This window comes from Emys orbicularis, chromosome 5, assembly GCF_028017835.1.
Source record: "Emys orbicularis isolate rEmyOrb1 chromosome 5, rEmyOrb1.hap1, whole genome shotgun sequence".
In the NCBI taxonomy this organism is placed as follows: domain Eukaryota; kingdom Metazoa; phylum Chordata; order Testudines; family Emydidae; genus Emys; species Emys orbicularis.
In genome coordinates, this window is record NC_088687.1 from 102477276 (window position 1) to 102496784 (window position 19509).

The following is a 19509-nucleotide window of genomic DNA, read 5'->3' on the forward strand; positions in this document are numbered from 1 at the left end:
CATCACCTCTCCAAACTAAATGGCCCTGAATGTTCAATCTCACTTCATATAGAAATCTTTGCAAGCCCCTAATCATTCTTGTTAGACCATTTTCTGGACATTTTCTACTTTGTATTATATCCTTTTAGAGACCAAAATAACAGTATCCAGACAGAAGGGATTCCACAGGTTTAAGTGGTGGCATTATAATCTTTTCAGTATTTTTCTCTGTTCTTATCCTAATACAACCTGATATCTTATTTGTTTTTTTAACTGCCTTGGTGTATTGAGCAAATATTGCCAGCCATCTGACCATGATATGTGGATCTTTGTCCAGTGTGTTTACAGGTACACCTCTACCTGGATATAATGCGACCTGATATAACACGAATTCGGATATAACACGGTAAAGCAGTGCTCCGGGGGGGCGGGGCTGCGCAGTCCGGTGGATCAAAGCAAGTTCAGTATAACGCAGTTTCACCTATAACGCAGTAAGATTTTTTTGGCTCCCAAAGACAGCATTATATCGAGGTAGAAGTATAATTGAGAGACCATCAGTGTGTAAAGGTTCAAAGAGTTCCTTCCAATGTTTATCACCTGCCACTTGTTTACACTGAATTTCATCCTCCATCATATTGTCCAAATAACTATCTCTGTAATCTCCTTCTGAAGTTCATACTAATCTTCTCTAGGCCTGACTTACAAAGAATTCTGTGGTATCTACAGATTTTTGCCACCACATTGTTCACCCCCCCCCCCCCATGTCATTAATAAATATTATTTTAAAAATCTGCCCTATTAAAGGTCCTTGGTCAGCCCACTATTAATTTCCTTATGTTAAAAATTGAACAGATTTTTCTATTTCTCTTAACCAGTTTCTAAATCCATGAGAGAATTTTACTGCTAATGCCATAACTGCTTAGCTTCCTTTATTGCCTCTTGTGACGTTTTTGAAAAGTCCATATAAAAATATTTACTGCTTCTTTATCCACTAATTTGTTCTTCTCTTCAGTCTTAGAAAGGTATGATTTTCATTACAAAGCCCAAGTTCACCTAAGTATTTCTAGAACTCTCTTTAATAATTGTTCAATTTTTCCTGGAAGGAAACAAAAGTAGATGTAGACTGTGTGTCTATCGCTCAAAAAAAGTCAATACAAAGATGATACCTACCCGTGACAAGATACTTTCTAATGATTCTGTTAGTGACCGTTTAGCTTTGCTCTTCAACATATCTAGTCTGAACCTGGAAGCACTGCTTGGCATCTCATTTCCAGTAGTCTCTCCACAAGGCTGTGAAGCCTATAATATTTAAGAAAGCAGGTGTAAAATACAGGGTTGTACAGAACAAAAACTCACTGAAAGATTTTTAACATCTTAGTAGCACATTTCCAAGCTTTTCTAAACCTATACTAAGCTCTGAATCCTCTCATGCATTGTGTTTCTACTGACATAACAGCGCTGAAGCTTATTGAGTTAACCTACTACTAGATCTAGGAATCTCTTTTCCAAATGACATTTATTTGTTAACTGAAGTAAGTGAGCACCAGGAATATTGTATTTCATAACAAAAATATGTCTCTTCACATGTTTACCTCAATGGCGGAGCACAATTATATCATCTGTAAGTACAAGAGGAATAGATTCAGGATGCCATGGGGAATTATTTATCTTAACTCCTCAGATTAGACTTGACCAATTTATTTATTTTATTTTTCACGGCAATCGTCTCCTAGGACTTTGAATGAGTTAGCTGCAAGAACGTATACCACTCCTCCAACTCCATTCCTTCGAACGCAAGGTGCACTGAGGTCCAGGAAGACATGCAATATTTAACTCTTGCATATATATAGCACCACTAGGAACACTTCCACATTATGGATGACAGTCAACTCATAGCTGATTTTTTTTTTTTTTTTAGTTAAAAGTTTAAGCTCAATTTTAGTGCTTGTGAAAGTCAGACAGCTCTGGAAACTGAACACAGAACGGGTATAGCACCACAGAAGTGGGAATGGAGGGATAAATGTTGTGCCTCAAACCTAACCTAGTCTTATCAACTATATAGACCAAAGAGTAATTCTCTGTGTCCATTAAATCTTGAACTTTTCTCTTGAGGCTCCCAACATTAGTGCCAGATATACACAGTGGTAACAGTATCAGAGATGTGAATGCATTAGACCAGTTGATATCACATGGACAAGTGAACAGCTCTCAGACAGCAATAAGTTTTGGTCATTACCAATCCAGGCTGTTGACAGTTCCAACAAAATGACACTACATCCTATTTCCAATCCCCCAAACAAATAATTTAGTCTTTTTCCTCTAACTCAACTCTCCTCAACCCTACATAGTAAGTCCTTGCAGTTTTCTGGTGAAAAACACTTATTTTGAAAAGACTTTTTGGTTCAAAAATATTAATGTTCTATGAAATCTCTTGCAGCTGTTTAAATTTAAATTCTTCCAATTTAACAGAGAACTTGAGTAGGATTCCTCACCCAGAAAGCAAGTGTGAGTAGCAATGCAGGAGAGAAGGCAAAAAAATTCAGGGTGTTTGGGTTATTCATCTTTGAGAGATGAAGTCCAAAGGTATTTACTGTTCCACAGCTCTGAAGATAAAAGATCAAAGTAGATATGACATTTTCTACTAAGAAGAATGGTTGGGTGAGAGGCAAATCAAGTTTGCTGCTAGAACTTTGGCATCTTTACAAGCGTCAGAGTATTATTTTTTGGCTTCAGGAGCTGAAAAAGACTAAAGCATGTCTCAGCAGCATTAAAATCACACACAGTTTTTATATTAAGATATCATCTTCTTCCTTAAACACCCACTTTCCAACTGTTTTGAACCTGAAACTGTTTGATAAAAATAATTGGCACTAATCCCAAATGAAAATATTTCACATCTGTTAACAAAAAAACCCAAAACACTATTTCCTCCTGTCCTACCTCAGCCCACACTGCTCTTTCTAAGTCCACACATATCTGGACAGACACGTAAATGACTGGAGAGTTGACAAAAACAGTAAATCAGAAAACAAGAATGTGAAGCTTTTTTCCTGTTTTCTCGGCAATGCTAATAATTAACCAATAAGCAATAAAAGGATAAGAGATTAAAATAAACACAGAGCTAGTCACAAAAAAGTGGGTGATGCCTCTCTAATTACTTCATGCTTTAAATCTGAATACTTAGAGGGAGCAGAGTTCGAGGCCGCTGCACATAGGGACTTCAATGAATCTGACCCTCGAGTGTGTTCACTGTGTACCTAGCCAGCAGGAGGAGACTGCCTGGAGCAGGCATTACAGTACATTTCCTGCTATTGGTAGATATTGAAAGAAATGTTGACCAAGATTTTCAAAAGTGGCTATGGTTTTGGGTGCCTCAGTTTTGTGGTGCCCAGATTGAGTCACCTTAAAGGGGACTGGTTTTCAGAGGGGTGGTGCTCAGCCTTTTCTATAAAATCAGGCGCCTTTAAGATATTTCAAGTTGGGCACCCCAAAACTGAGAGATTCAAAATCACTAGTCTCTTTTTAAAATCTCATCCATGCCTGAGATCTTTTTAAACCCCTCCTCTGATGAGAGAGAGGGAGGAGAGGCAAGCTGCTGCAAGGCTAGTGGCAGTAGGGAGATAGGTTTAGTTATTTCCCCTATGGAGAGGAAAGCAGCCTCTCACCCTGGAGAAGCCTAAGTGTCTGTTTAAGGGAAGGACTGACACCCCGGGTCCAACAACATGACAACACACACCCCGCAGCAGCGAGGGGGCAGGGAAATGTGTTTGTAATTTTTTTTCCTTTTGCTTATTGGAGGAGACCCACCTTGGGCCTGCTCTGAGGCCTACATTGAAAATACTGACAAGTAAACACAGAGGGAAGACAAACACTGTTCAGAGCGGAGCTGATTTACCCCAGGCCTTGCCACCGCCAGAGGGGGAAGAGCTAAATCTGGCGAGACGGGGGAGATACCTGGTCACAATACCTGCATTTGAAGGACAATCTGCCCACGTTCTTTTCTAGCCATATTGCATGTAAGGTTGGTTACCTCCCAGCTCCTTCAAATTTTTTGGCTATGTCTACACTACGGACCTTAGAGCGGTACAGCTGTAAGATCTCCTGTGTAGCCGCTCTATGCTGGCAGGAAAGAGGTCTTCTGCCAGCATAATTAAACCACTCCTAATGAGTGGCGGTAGCTATGTCAGGAGGAAAGCGTCTCCCACCGACATAGCACAGTCCACACCAGTGCTTTTGTCGGTGAAACTTTTGTCAGTCGGGGAGTGTTGTTTTCACACCCGATTGACAAAAGTGCTAGTGTAGACAAAGCCTTAAAGACTGAACAGTAGTTTTGTCCTTCCTTTCTCAAGTGAAGAACACTGTCTCCTCTGTCAGTTCTGCAGCAATGTTTAACAACAACCTCTGTTTGCATCAGCCTCAATGATATTTCCACACAAACAAAGAAATATCCCCCATATTACCGGGCAACCCCAGCAGTCCTTCCTCAGGATAAATTCCAGTGGGCTTGATTCACCATTGAACTCGACTGGGACTGACAGGGAGCCAGAAAATGAAAGCTGAGTCTTTTTGAAATTACACATATATGCTTCAGCTGTAATTAGTAACTGTGACAGAATGTAGTATTTTCATATGAATGTTTTCTATATCCACTGTATTGAGAAGATAAGAACAGACTAACTGCAAAGACCAGTGGTCCAGCTAGACTGGTACCAGCCAGTACCAGATGCTTCAGAGGAAGGTGCAAGAGACTCCATAGCGGACAGTGCAACTAGTGGTTTTCTTATGCCCCAAAGCATAAGGGTTTATATCCTTTCCTCCCTTGCTATTAGCACATGGGATACAAGCATATTCTGACTGGACTTTCTCTGCCCACTGCTGAGTGGCTGTTGCTCCAACCCTCCAGCTCTCCCTCCCTCAGTGATTCCACTTCAGCTTCACTGCACACCTGCCCCTCCTTCCCCTGGCTTTCTCTGCCCTGTCCCCCTCCACTTCACTTTCTTTCCATTTAGAATATCCCCTCCTAAGTAAACTCACCCCCCAAAAAATCATGGGACTAAAATGACATTTGCTGCCAACCCATTGTTCACTCTGCTTCTGTGTTCTACCCCTTCCCCCAAACCCTGTGTCTGTCTTGTTTATTTAGATTGTAAGCCCTTTGGGGCAAGGCCTGTCTTTGTACTGTGTTTGCACAGTGCCTGGCCCAATGGGACCCCACTCTCGGTTGGCTCTTAGGTCCTACTGTAATAAACATGTTAAATAATAAATATCCCACCAGGAAAGAGCAAAGTGGGCTTTCAGTTCAGTGTTAATTTTACATTAAATACAAAGATGGAAATTCACCATTGAGAAGTTAGTAGGAAAGGAAAACGACTTTTTTAAATGAAGGCTCACATACCTGCTTTGCTTCCCCAATGTGAACATGATCCTTCTGTTTTTCTTCATACATGTTTCTTAGAATAGCGATAATCAACTCATTCTCTTTCTGATCATTTCTTGGTCTTAATTTCTTTTTAAAAAAACAGACACACGAAAAAATAAGAGTTGCATTCATATAGTAGCTTTAAAATTATTCCCCTCTATTTTAACTTTTGTGATTGCCAGTGTGTAGTTAATGCACACTGAATAGTTTAATCTAGTTGATGCTGCTGTATAATTCCACTAGAGGACACCAGTGATTCAAGCAATGCAGCAACACAGCCAGATAAATATTTTAATGATATTTCACAAATACCACACAGTGCTGTGACTAACAACAGCAGATATCAGCTGCTGAAAGTCACTTGAAGCATATTTTAGAAAGCATAACATTGTCATAGCTAGAACAATTCTTAGTATAAATATCATTTATCAATATGATTCCAAAATAAAATTATAGTTTTACCTCTGTAGTGCATATGTAATATTTCTCTCAGTTATCTGACCGTTTTACTATGGATCCAATTTTCATTATATAAAACTTCATATTTGTAACAAGCATCTCAGCAGAACGTGGCAGGTACTTCAAAAATTAAACTTATATTTTAAATCCTGCTATTAGCTTTTAATCCTAAAGTTTTGAAGTAGTTTAAATTAGAAATAAATACCCAATGCAACTGTTATATTTTGCACAAAAATATTCAAAACATTTAGAAAAAATCATTATAGTTAATTACATTAATTAATTGCAAGTATACCTGCCAATTTAGCTAAATGTTGTTTTGGTTATAGAGATACTCAGTTATAACCACAAGAGAGTTTAGAATGCATTAATGCACTGGTCCTAAAACAGGTACAATCTATTATTAAGGAACATCAGAGGGGAGAGCAGATTAAAATATTTATCTCTGCTTATTCAGATTTCCAACCTAGCCTTTACGATTATTAGAGGAGAAAATATTTGTAAAATGGTAACTACTGTAGTACGTATCACAAAGATGAAGCTTTTTAAATTCATGTAATTCTCACAATTATGCATATAATGTATGTGATATATTATGAGCAAATATCATATGTGACTGGGAGCAACTCTGGTTATGGCAAATATTTTTAGAAAGATAATTATCTCAAAAATGGAAATCAGGAAAACGTATTGAAATCCCAGACCACCAAAATTTGTATTAAAAAAGTGCAAAGAGATGACAGATTTTTTGTTATGTTTTATCCAGTGGTTTATTTTCTACAGCCTTACAATAAAATAAAAATCATCTTCAACAGATATGTTTTAGGGACCTCAATGCAATAAGACAAGCTTAGGTTACAGAAATGCCCAGTCAGCTGAGGCACTAGTGCCAGTTTACCCCAAAATACCCAGGAGTTACTATGTTTCTCAACTAAACTAGATGTTTCATTTTTGGTTTGGCTGACCCAAATCTAAATATTCCAGTTTGTCAAAACGTTTAGTTTTGGATTAGTTCCACATTAAAGTGAGTCTGCCTGAGCTTCCATGTGCCTTATGTTCCCATTCTCGTCCTAATAAAACTACTTTTCCCATGATGCATCACAGTCCCAAACTTACTTCCGTGAGACACCACAACTCAGCAGGATACAGATTAATGTGAAACTACTCCAAAACCAAACCAGTTTGATTTGGTTCAACAAACTGAAATATTTAGATTAAGGCTGTTGATTAATCACAGTTAACTCACACGATTAACTCTAAAAAATTAATCGCAGTTTTAATCGTAGTGTTAAACAATAAATACCAACTGAAATTTATTAAATATTTTTGGATGTTTTTCTACATTTTCAAATATATTGATTTCAATTACAACACAGAATACAAAGTGTACAGAGCTCACTTAATATTACTTTTGATTACAAATATTTGCACTGTAAAAATGACAAACAAAAGAAATAGTATTTTTCAATTCACTTCATACTAGTACTGCAGTGCAATCTCTTTATCGTGAAAATGCAACTTACAAACGTAGATTTTTGTTTTGTTACATAACTACACTCGATAACAAAACAATGTAAAACTTTAGAGCCTCCAAGTCCACTCAGTCCTACTTCTCGTTCAGCCAATCGCTAAGAGAAACAAGTTTGTTTACATTTATGGGAGATAATGCTGTGTGCTTCTTATTTACAATATCACCTGAAAGTGAGAACAGGCGTTCACACGGCACTTTTGTAGCCGGAATAGCAAGGTATTTACGTGCCAGATATGCTAAACATTCATATGCCTCTTCATGCTTCAAACACCATTCCAGAGGACATGCTTCCACGCTGTAGATACTTGTTAAAAAAAAAAAAAAAGTGTTAATTAAATTTGTGACTGAACTCCTTGGAGGAGAATTGTATGTCTCCTGCTCCATGATTTCACCCGCATTCTACCATATATTTTGTGTTATAGCAGTCTCGGATGATGACCCAGCACATGTTGTTCGATTTAAGAACACTTTCTCTGCAGATTTCACAAAACGCAAAAAAGGTTCCAATATCAGATTTCTAAAGATAGCTACAGCACTTGACCCAACCTTTAAGAATGTAAAGTGCCTTCCAAAATCTGAGAAGGATGAGGTGTGGAGCATGCTTTCAGAAGTCTTAAAAGAGAAACACTCTGATGCAGAAACTACAAAACCCGAACCACCAAAAAAGAAAATCAACCTTCTGTTGGTGGTATCTGACTCAGATGCTGAAAATGAACATGTGTCAGTCCACACTGCTTTGGATTGTTATCGAGCAGAATCGGTCATCAGCATGGACGCATGTCCTCTGGAATGGTGGCTGAAGCATGAAGGGACATATGAATCTTTAGTGCATCTGGTACGTAAATATCTTGCGACGCCGGCTACAATGTCATGCAAATGCCTGTGCTCACTTTCAGGTGATATTGTAAACAAGAAGTGGGCAGCATTATCTCCTGCAAACTGTAACCAAACTTGTTTGAGTGACTGGGTGAACAACAAGTAGGACTGAGTGGACTTGTAGGCTCTAAAGTTTTACATTGTTTTATTTTTGAATGGAGTTTTATTTTATTTTTTTACATAATTCTACATTTGTAAAATTAACTTTCATGATAAAGAGATTGCACTACAGTATTTGTATTAGGTGAACTGAAAAATACTATTTCTTTTGTTTTTTATAGTGCAAATATTTGTAATAAAAATAAATATAAAGTGAGCACTGTACTCTGTCCACATATCTATTCAAGGGACACCATCATAGGATCTAACTACATCATGTACATCTACATCCAGAGCTTGTTCACCTGCACATCTACCAATGTGATATATGCCATCATGTGCCAGCAATGCCCCTCTGCCATGTACATTGGCCAAACCGGACAGTCTCTACGCAAAAGAATAAATGGACACAAATCTGACATAAGGAATCATAACATTCAAAAACCAGTAGGAGAACACTTCAATCTCTCTGGTCACTCAATAACAGACCTAAAAGTGGCAATTCTTCAACAAAAAAAACCTTCAAAAACAGACTCCAACGTGAAGCTGCAGAACTGGAATTAATTTGCAAACTGGATACCATCAGATTAGCCCTGAATAAAGACTGTGAATGGTTGGGTCATTACAAAACCTACACTTAATTTCCCCAATACTAATTTCTCCCTACTGTTACTCACACCTTCTTGTCAACTGTCTGTAATGGGCCACTCTTTTACCACTTCAAAAGTTATTTTTCCTCCCTTGGTATTCTGCTGTTAATTGATTTATCTCGCTAGACTGACCTCACACTTGGAAAAGCAACCCCTATCCTTTCATGTATTTTACCTGCTCCTGTATTTTTCACTTCATTCATCTGACGAAGTGGGCTCTAGCCCATGAAAGCTTATGCCCAAATAAATTTGTTAGTCTCTAAGGTGCCACAAGGACTCCTCGTTGTTTTTGCTGATACAGACTAAAACAGCTACCACTCTGAAACTGTACACTTGTATTCTGTGTTGTAATTGAAATCAATATATTTGAAAATGTAGAAAACATCCAAAAATATTTAAATAAATGATATTCTATTATTGTTTAACAACGTGATTAATTGCATTATTAATCAAAATAAATTTTTTTAATCGCTTGATTTAATCCTAATTTAGATTCAGGTTGAATAACAAACCAAGCTGAAATGAAGTATCAATTCAGGAACATCAAAACGTTTTGTTTTGATCATAAGTGTCAAAACAATGTTTCACATCTCCAAATTGAACGTTCTGGCACTTGGTTTTTTCATGAAAAGTAAAATTCTCTACAGACACTTTTTGTAAAAATTTCATTAGTCAAAAATCCAGTTTTCCATCAGAAAAACAGTTTAGTCTGAAGATCTGATCAGCCCTAGAAACAATAGTGAATGACCCAGAATTTAAAACAAATGGCGATTTCCAGATTGTCACTGAATACCGTAAGAAGCTGAAGAACAATTCTCATGAAAATAAAAGCTTTCATGCTGGACACAGATTGTAAATAAAGACCGTAGCAATATAACTTCTAATTTAAAAACAAAAACACGCAATCAAAAAACACACATTACCTGAACCTGCTCAAAAAGAGCAGCCTGCTCCTGGTTATTTAGTGTTGTTAGATGCTTCTGGAGTTCTAGTTTAGTTTTAGAAGGATGTTGTCCTAATAAGCGATGAACCAAGATAAAATGGACAAGTATTGTAATAAGCAAGCTTTAAACTGATACAATACACTAATCATATGATATGCACAGAAGTTTAAATAACAGGTATAAGCATTGCTATTTAAATGAGTTATCTGCATTAGTTTTAGCAGATGGGCGCTTTAGTACACATATTTTAAAAAAGTGTACTTTGTTTTATATCAGGGGTCGGCAACCTTTCAGAAGTGGTGTGCCGAGTCTTCATTTATACACTCTAATTTACGGTTTCGCGTGCCAGTAATACATTTTAACGTTTTTAGAAGGTCTCTTTCTATAAGTCTATAATATATAACTGAACTATTGTTGTACTATTGCTGTATGTAATGTAAATAAGGTTTTTAAAATGTTTAAGAAGCTTCATTTAAAATTAAATTAAAATGCAGAGCCCCCCGGACCGGTGCCCAGGACCTGGGCAGTGTGAGTGCCACTGAAAATCAGCTCGCGTGCTGCCTTCAGCACACGTGCCATAGGTTGCCTACCCGTTTTATATAATTACTTACATCAATCCGTAAATATGAACTTTATAATGCATATGAAATGAGGAAGTGCAATCTTTTGCAACAAGGAGTTTTGCTGGAATAAAGTGCAGGATTAGGCTTCTTAGCTGACTTAGAAGATTGCATGATCATGTAACACAGACTGAACCTAGATTCTGCTGTGGCTTATCAACAGACTCCTTATTGAGGTTTTATGCAGTATAGGTTTTGGGAGTTTGGTTTTTAAAAAAAATATATTTTCTATTAACTATTTTCTCATTTATATGCCTTGGTTTATAATTTGCCTCTTCAAGAGTTTTGCCAAGATACATGAAATACTGTATTCTCCAGCTTTTTTCTTTTGCTGAATTCGTTTACTGATATTTAAAAGCATACAATCCTGTGGCTCTCATTAGTTCTTCTTTTTCTTATCCTTGATTAAATTCCTTTTCTAGATTTTTTTTAGCACCAACAGGTTTCTGTACTTGTTAAGCATCTGATTGTGGGGTGTATATACTTCCCCATCAAGCTGGAGGTGGACAATAATATTTAATCAGACTCAATTGTCCTTTTAGTGCTCTCAGAATCATAGCTAGCTGAAGGCCAAGAAAAAGTACAGGTAGTGTAGTTCTGTAAATTCTCCTGTTCCTACAGATTAATACCAGAGATGTCTTGGTCCAACAAGATACTGTGGCTTTTCATTGATCTGACAGCTACTGCTGTCCCTCATTCACCCCAGCCCTGCCCTAAATGGCTAAATTCTTAGCTGCGAAACTTGCTGAAATGCAAAAATGTTCCTGACTTCATGTCTTTGCCACTTTCTGTACAATGGACGTAAGCTGCAATTACTTTGTTTCCTACCAGAAGTACAGGTCAAACACATTAAAAGGATCCACCGTTTGAGATCATGTCTGATAGCAGAACACCACCTCTATCTAACTCAGTTCATTAACAGGACATGCAGTTCTCAGCTAGGGCAGTATATTCCTTAAAAGTTCATTTAAAAATTATTTCCAATTTTTTTATTGTTTATAAATTCAAGAACCAAGTAATTTTCAATGCAATTATATTTAACTTTTATTTCTTTTTAAAAATTAAGTAAATACACAGTATGAATCAATTTAGCTTTTATTTGATCATTCTTGACACTAGTACTCTGATCTTATACTGTATTGAAGTTATTTCTTAATTAACTGACCATGCTTCAAGTGTCCAAAGTTAATACAGTCCTCGGTTTAAAAATTGTGTATTCCTTTAGATCAATGTTCACACATACAAATATTGCTCTGGTAAGTAAGTTAGATAGAATACATTTTCAAGAGGTTTCATTGTCAACATTGCTTAATACTTACCTTCAATCTTTTCACAGAGTTTATGCAGGAATTGCATAGGGCATCCTTCGCAAAGTTGGAGCTGAGCTTTGGAGGTTTGTTGCACAGCAGCTACAGTGAAAGCCTGTTTCAAAGTCATCATGATTTCATCAACCTAACGAGAACAAGAGAGGAAATCAAGGCTAATGAATTAAAAGTGATTTCTGCTACACTAAGTTGGTCTTGTTTTCAACCCAACAAAGTCAGTCTCTTTAAAAAGGATACCTTCATTGTTTTGGGATTAGATTAGGATAATGATCAGGGAATCCCCTGAGGTACTGACCTTCTGATTGTGGGTTTGGCTTTCAAAACTGATATACCTACTGAATGTAATCAGACCTCTCCATTCATTTAATGGGAGTTCTACTTTTAAAAACAAACAAACAAAAAAAACACCCCACGATATACAACTTGACTTAATGCTTGGTGAAGTATGAAGTGCTCCATGGCCTCTGACCACTCCAGATATGCCAGTGTAGAGGTTATATTTATTTTGAATAGGATACATATTCTAACCTCTGCCTTCAACACAAATTCAGTTTCTTAACAGTTTTCTATCTTAAGAAGAATTAAATTTTTATAAATGCAATGGAAGTTGAGAGCAAACAACAACAAAAACTTAGCACCTTATGATATCAGGCCTTTAATTAGCATCTCTTACCAGGGCTTCATCTGTGCACTGAAACACGTAGCAGACAAAGTAGCAGCCACCGTTTCCTGAAGACTCTCTACAGATGAACCCAAAGTGATCCACATGTCTAATACCCTGGCACAAAAGAAGTAGTAACAAAAGAGTCAGTCATGTTTACAAGTTGATTTCATACGTGTAATTATCACACCAATACATTAGACAGATGTCCAACAGCATTACAGCATCATGGTAAACCAAATATCTCATTCCATCCATATAAAAACCATCTAGCCCACTAAAGGATCTTTTAAATATATTTAAATCATAAATACTCATTTACAAATGTAACAAACTGTAATGGATCTGTTGGGGAAGAACTTGCATGGACAGACAAGTGCATGACCACATGACCAGACCAGATTAAGTTTGATCTCCAATGTACAGCAGTAAATGTTAAAACTCCTCCAAAGACATTGCATCCACTCTAGGGACTTAATTCAGTGACTCTTCCTCAAATTCAATAGTACTTACTACTCAATTGTACTACTATTGTCAGTACATATATCTCAGAAAGAAGAAAGGTTGCAAAATCAGGCCCAAGAATCAGAAACAAAACCCATATTACATTATTCTGGCAGTACCCACAATGTGATGGCCCCAATTCTGCAAAGATTTATTTATGTGCTTAACTTTACTCGATTTGAATAGTTCAGCTGAATTCAGTGCAGCTACTTTCGGTGTACAAAATTCAGCATGCACAAAAGGCTTTGCAAAATCAGAGCTTCTGATAAGCAGTGTACAAAGGCTGCAAGAGAGAAATATAATCACATTTTGTGCAATTTATTTTATTTCATAAATACAAATTTATCTGTATCTCTACCTATCCGTTATTAGTTGGTCAATTTCATGTAAGTGTCATGCCACAAGTGGGTTTTGCATATTAAAGTCAACCTTCCATTAAGGATAGTAGAAAAGAGGCATTTGATTTGTTAAACCAAAAACCAGGAGCAGATTCTCAAGAAAAACCTGAGTTTCAGTCAGTTATAACTAATCTGGATATTAGCAAACAAGACATTTCTCTGGTATTCCCTATCAACGTTGAATACTCAAGATTGTCACTGTATTATGAGGATACCAAAATCATAAAACATGAATATTTTTGGACACATATTGGCCAGGAGCACCAAAAACGAGAGTAGGTATATGTAGCAGAGCAAGGCCAGTCATCCTAAAGTAATGTGAACAGCACAATCTCCTTGCTATAAATATTAATAACCTTCCATCAAGCGCCAACTGAATAAAGAAAAATAACTTAATATACATGTAGATATCCAAATTCTCATAATATGATGGTTGCATACTCATACCACTTGGAAAAAGTATTATGACAAAGGCAAACATTTGACATTAATATTTCAACAGAAGATATTAATTAGAAAGATAATTAAATGATCTAGAGGCCTCAGGTTCTTAAATTCTAATTTCCTGTAAATGCCCAGGCTAGCTCTCTTACGGTGTATACTGCAGAGCCCATTGTTATAATATCTGAAGTCAGTTCCAGAAAATATAAGGCGGCTTGATTTTGACCTCCCTTATATATATTTGCAACTCCATTGACTTCAAGAGGGTTTACTCCCACTGAATACCACCATTAGCAAGATCAAGATGAAACTCATAACATTTCTCTGTTGGTTACTCAGAATGTTGCACACTTCATGAAATTTTATTCTTGTAAAATCTCTTCATGAGTCTGAGTGAGTTCTTAGATCTGAGAAAATGGAAATTCTATACTGATTCTGAATAATCTGCTAAATAGGATTTGCTTTGGAATTAGTCCGTATTCTTTGGAATATGTTAAAGCATAAGTAGATTACCCACAGCAGGCACAAAGGAATCCTTTATAACCCTCCCCACCCCTCCACAGACAAGTCTCTCAGAAGAATCAAGTATTTTTCTGCTCCTGGAACCAGTTTTCTGAACTTGATGAATTACAAAAAACAGTGATATAGCGACTCCTATGTTCCTATGTTATTATCTACAAGTTTGGGTAGACAGTTTATAGCGAAGACTGTTGGATTCAGAGGCCACAGTACTCTTCAATTTCTAGATTGGTCTTAAAGCCTATTTTATGGTTATGGGACACATCTTGTTTATTTATTTTAAAAGAGAATCAGTTCCATTTCTTGATGGACTGTTGGAGCAGGTCTCTCCTGACATTCTCAGAATTATTTTAGCAGACATATCCCTATCCATGCTTCAGATGGAACAATACCACAAGTCATTTTCAATATATAATAATTTTCTGGTGTAAAGAAGGAACACTATTTGATCTCCATCTTTACAGAGAAACAAACTTCAGAAACATGCTAACATGGCACCATCAGTCCTTCTTCAGTAGGTGGTGTCCTTCACTTCATTACAAACACTTTAAAAAATGCCCTAGTTTTTCAAAAAGAATTGCTGACTAATGCAACAAGCACAGCATGTGTCCCTTCACCAAGTAGCTAGAACAGGGGTGGGCAAACTACAGCTAGGGTGACCAGACAGCAAGTGTGACAAATCGGGACGGGGGTGGGGGGTAATAGGAGCCTATATAAGAAAACGACCCAAAAATCGGGACTCTCCCTATAAAATCGGGACATCTGGTCACCCTAACTACAGCCCGCGAGACTGTCCTGCCCGGCCCCCGAGCTCCTGGCCAGGGAGGCTAGCCCCCGGCCCGTCCCCTGCTATCCCCCCTCCCCCGCAGCTTCAGCTCGCTCGCTCCGCCGCCGGCGCAATGCTCTGGGTGGCAGGGCTGAGAGCTCCTGGGGCAGCGCAGCTGCAGAGCCCGGCCTGACCCCTGTGTGGTGGCGGCGGCGGCGTGGCCGTAGTGCCGCCAGCCACCGGTGCTCCAGGCAGCGCGGTAAGGGGGCACGGAGCAGGGGGGGTTGGATAGAGAGCAGGTGAGTTCGGGGTGGTGGTCAGGGGGCGGGGATGTGGACGGTGGTCGGGGGGGAACAGGGCATTGAATGGGGGTAGGAGTCCCGGGGGGCAGTCAGGAAGGAGGGGGGGGGGTTGGATGGGGCAGCAGGGGGCAGTCAGGGGACAGGGAGAAGGGGTGGTTGGATGGGGCAGGAGTCCCAGGGGTCTGTCAGGAATGAAAGGAGGGGCTAGATGGGGCGGCGGGAATCCAGGGGCAGTCGGGGAGAGAGAGCGGGTGTGTGTGGATGGGGCAGGGGTCCCAGAGGGGCAGTCAGGGAACGGGTGTGTGTGTGTGTGGATGGGGCAGGAGTCCCGGGGGGGGGGGGGGAGGGAGAGAGAGCCAGATAGGAGGTGGGGGCCGGGCCACGACCCCCTCCCCTAACCAGCCCTCCATACAATTTACGAAACCCGATGCGGCCCTCAGGCCAAAAAGTTTGCCCGCCCCTGAGCTAGAACGTACCCCAGCTTGTTTTCTTAAAGCTCCCCAAACATACATCAGCCCACTAACATGGACTGTAACACTATTAACATGCCAACTATTCTGCAGAGCAATCCACTAACAAATTCACAACTTTCACCTTGTTCATAACCACAAACGCAGTCACCCTATATCTTTGGTTTTGAGTGGTAAGGGCAGTGAAACATAAGGACTCCCAGGCCTCTCATCACCTAACCAGCAAAGCACAAAGCATCTGCTTAGGTTAAGCACTCATGTATTCCCATGAATTCAAGGGGATCTCAAGGTTAAACACAGGCTTACGTGCTTGGCTGGATCAGGACTGGATCAATAAGAGTCTTGCATCACTAAAAACTCTGCCATATTCACAAGACTAATAATACTTGCGAGCAAGGCAGAGTATTAATGTAATCAGGATTCCACTTTGAGAGCATGTGTTTGTTTCAATATCCCAATTGCTTCTAAGAACAAGAACACAGCAGGCAGAGCAACTGAGACAGGCAACCTTACCCTCCTGCCTTGTATCATAGTGGCAGCCATGTCCCAGCACTAACAGCAGAGTCAGGAGTCGGTGCCAACAGGCTCCAAGCATTAGCATAGTTTGGGGGGAAGGCACGACGGGCATTGTCTTCCCAAACTGCAAGCCTCGGGCAGGTGTGGAATTTGCTGCCTCCACCCCATGCACAGCCCCATTGGCCTGACTGGAGGTACTCTGTTCCTGGCCCCGGGCCAAGGCTGGGGGCAGAGCTGGGAGCAGAGCAGCACCTGGCCATGGGCCCAGCTGCCAGCCTACACTACAGCCCAGCTGTGGCTCTGCTCTGGCCTCCACCCCCAGCCTCGGCCCAGACCCACCCCCAGCTGTGGCCCCAGCCTCGCCCCCCTTCCCCTGTCCGCACACCTCCCCGCCCCCGGAGCCGCAGCCACTCCTGGCCTCGGAGGTGCGCGGACTGGAGTAAGAGGCGGTGCGACCCCCAAAAGTTTGGGGATCACTGCACTACAGTAAACAACCTCCATCTTCCCTCTATAACCCTGGAGGCATAGCATCTGCCTTCACAAGCTCCTACTGGGGTAGTGTATCTCTGCACCCCCTTACTATGAGCTGAGTGCAATAACTGTATATATCTGTGTGGTCTACAAAGTAAAAGTAACCTGAGTTTGACTGTTATTTATGAAGAGTGTTCAATTAACTCTGAAGTACTATTTACACAGTCTATTTCAGTGACTGATAACGCACTGCACAACACACATACAGCCGAGGGAACCCTGAACTTGCACAACAGTGAATCATGTCTTCTGGAATCTGAAAGCAGAACTTGACAGGATATTCGGTCCACTTATTTTTTTATTGCACAGAGAAGACAGTCTTGACCTCAGACATTACAAGGCTAAACATTAAACAAGAAATGAAGGCCTTACAAAATTACAGACTGCCAAGGGGTCTACTCACCCATGACATGTGGGTATCCACTTGGAACGAATGGGGAGGGGAGAATCAATGAGTATTCATGAATGGCAGAACCACCAAAAAAATTAATGCACTATCAGTTTACCTGAGAGCAAAAGGATATTTCCTTGAAACTTTTCTCAAGTGCTACTTTTTTCGTGTCAGGACTGATGAGATAAACTGCAGACTGCCCAATCTAAAAACAGTTGAATAAAAAGAGGATTACATTTAGCTTCAAGAAACATTATGTCAAATTTGTTCCAACTAAGAAATGTTCCTTGTGTATGAGAAATCTCAAAATGCCTTCCACTCCATACTTTGACTCAATGTAGATTTAAATTACAATAGTACAACACACACCACATTTTGCATGAGAGAGAAAAAAATGACGCAAGGTTGGACTTGCACTTACTATTAAATTTATAGCATTGTAAAATACTGAATTGGAATTTTGTTCTGTTTACGAGGCAAAGGAAAAATTAAAGGACCTGCATTTAACTAGACAATAACAAAACTATACTTACAGCAAATCCTGTATCTTGGCAGGGGGTCAGACTAGATGACACTTGCGGTCCCTTCTAACCCTATAGTTCTATGATTCTACAAAAAATCAGTTTTCCCACAACCTTAGCACATGTCAATTTAATCAAAGTTATGTGATGAAACTGCAGTGAAATCAAAAGGCAGGCCTGGAAGCTGACCGAACCCCCACTTACATTTTTTTTTTAAAGTGTTGTTAGATGTACACAGTACTTAATTTAAAGGCAATGTATCTCAAGCTATAAAAATGAGGTGACTGGAGTACATTTTGATGTACATTTAGCTGTAGACCAGTTTTGTAGCAGTAACCCTGTAGCTGCCGAGAAGCACTGCCAGGTTTGAACAGGAAACTTTTTCCCAGACAGGCACTAATTTTAAGGTGAAACAGCTGTTCAGGATTTTTCATGAGACTGGACATGGGCCAATATATAATGTTTAAATTGCAAAATTGTTGCCAAGTCTCTGGGGGCTTCTTCCTAGTTGCCAGAAGATTGTATCTGCAGCCTGGTGAATTTTAGGATGTTTTCCTCTTAGAAAGGTGGAATCCCCATACATGCACACAAAAAACCAAACTAACCCAAAAAACTACAGCCACCTACAATTCCCAGAATGTACATTAAACCATCGTATGTCCCAGACACCTAGCTTATTGGAAAGAATCATCCAAGAGTGTAGGAGAGGAGAGTTGGGCCTCCTTCTTTTGTTTGTTCTAAGCATTTCCCCATGGATTCATTCTTGACCCTTTCTCTCACTTGAGCCTCCATAAAACTTCCCACCATCTCCTTGCCCCCATGGCTTGTTTTCCTTTGCTTTCCCCCAGGGCTGACCTTTCAGCTTTTACTTGGGGGGAGGCCATTAATCTCCTTGCCGTTCAGCAGACCTCTCCTCTGTTTTTTGCTGGCTGCCTATTCCTGTGGCAGGCAGCTAGCTCCCACTTCTACCCCATGCAGTTGCAACTGTCAGAGGAGTGGGTCACTGTACCTAGGACACTGGCCAGGATAGCAATCTCCCAAGATGGTTTATTAAAACAAATGACTCTGCCAGCCAGATTAAGGGAATTGGCAAGCATCCTAGTCTAAATGTTTTTCATAACATCTAATGTGCCAAATACTCAGCCTCTACTATACATTTCATAGAAAGCCACAACAATAACCACTGCACTCAAATAAAGGGTAGTTCAACATCTGAACAATGTTAATTCAAGATTGATCAATATTAGTTGGCTAACCAATGAATTCCAGCACTGTGATCAGCTATGGGATGGTGGATACTGCAGTCCCTGACCAAGTCATTTCACTTCCTGCTCCTGAGAGGCGTTCCAACCAGATGTGTCATACAAGAAATCCAACTTTGCGGATTAAAGAAGCACCTTTTGTGAAATATTAGGAGACTAGGATGCCACCAGGCAAAAGTAACCAAAGTTAAAAGCTCAGAAAGAAGCCACATCTGAAAGTCACACCACTTTTTTGGGTGGCTAACTCTATACATTCAAGTCTGAAGCACATAGAGGTTCGAGTCAAAATTTTCAGTTTTCACATCTGTAAAACAGGGGTTTAAAT

The 19509-nt window shown here is 39.6% G+C and overlaps 1 protein-coding gene across 3 annotated transcripts in view; it reads right to left on the reverse strand.

The window, feature by feature from the left end:
- TBC1D1 (TBC1 domain family member 1) overlaps positions 1 to 19509 on the reverse strand; it is a 183651-nt gene that overhangs the window by 74941 nt on the left and 89201 nt on the right. For all 3 annotated transcript variants that reach the window (XM_065405017.1, XM_065405016.1, XM_065405015.1), the window contains exons 3-8: positions 17517 to 17606; positions 12576 to 12680; positions 11897 to 12029; positions 9937 to 10028; positions 5375 to 5485; positions 1150 to 1278 (exon numbers count right to left, since the gene is read on the reverse strand). In XM_065405017.1, the coding sequence (XP_065261089.1) occupies positions 1150 to 1278; positions 5375 to 5485; positions 9937 to 10028; positions 11897 to 12029; positions 12576 to 12680; positions 17517 to 17606 (660 nt within the window). The remainder of the gene's footprint in view (positions 1 to 1149; positions 1279 to 5374; positions 5486 to 9936; positions 10029 to 11896; positions 12030 to 12575; positions 12681 to 17516; positions 17607 to 19509) is intronic.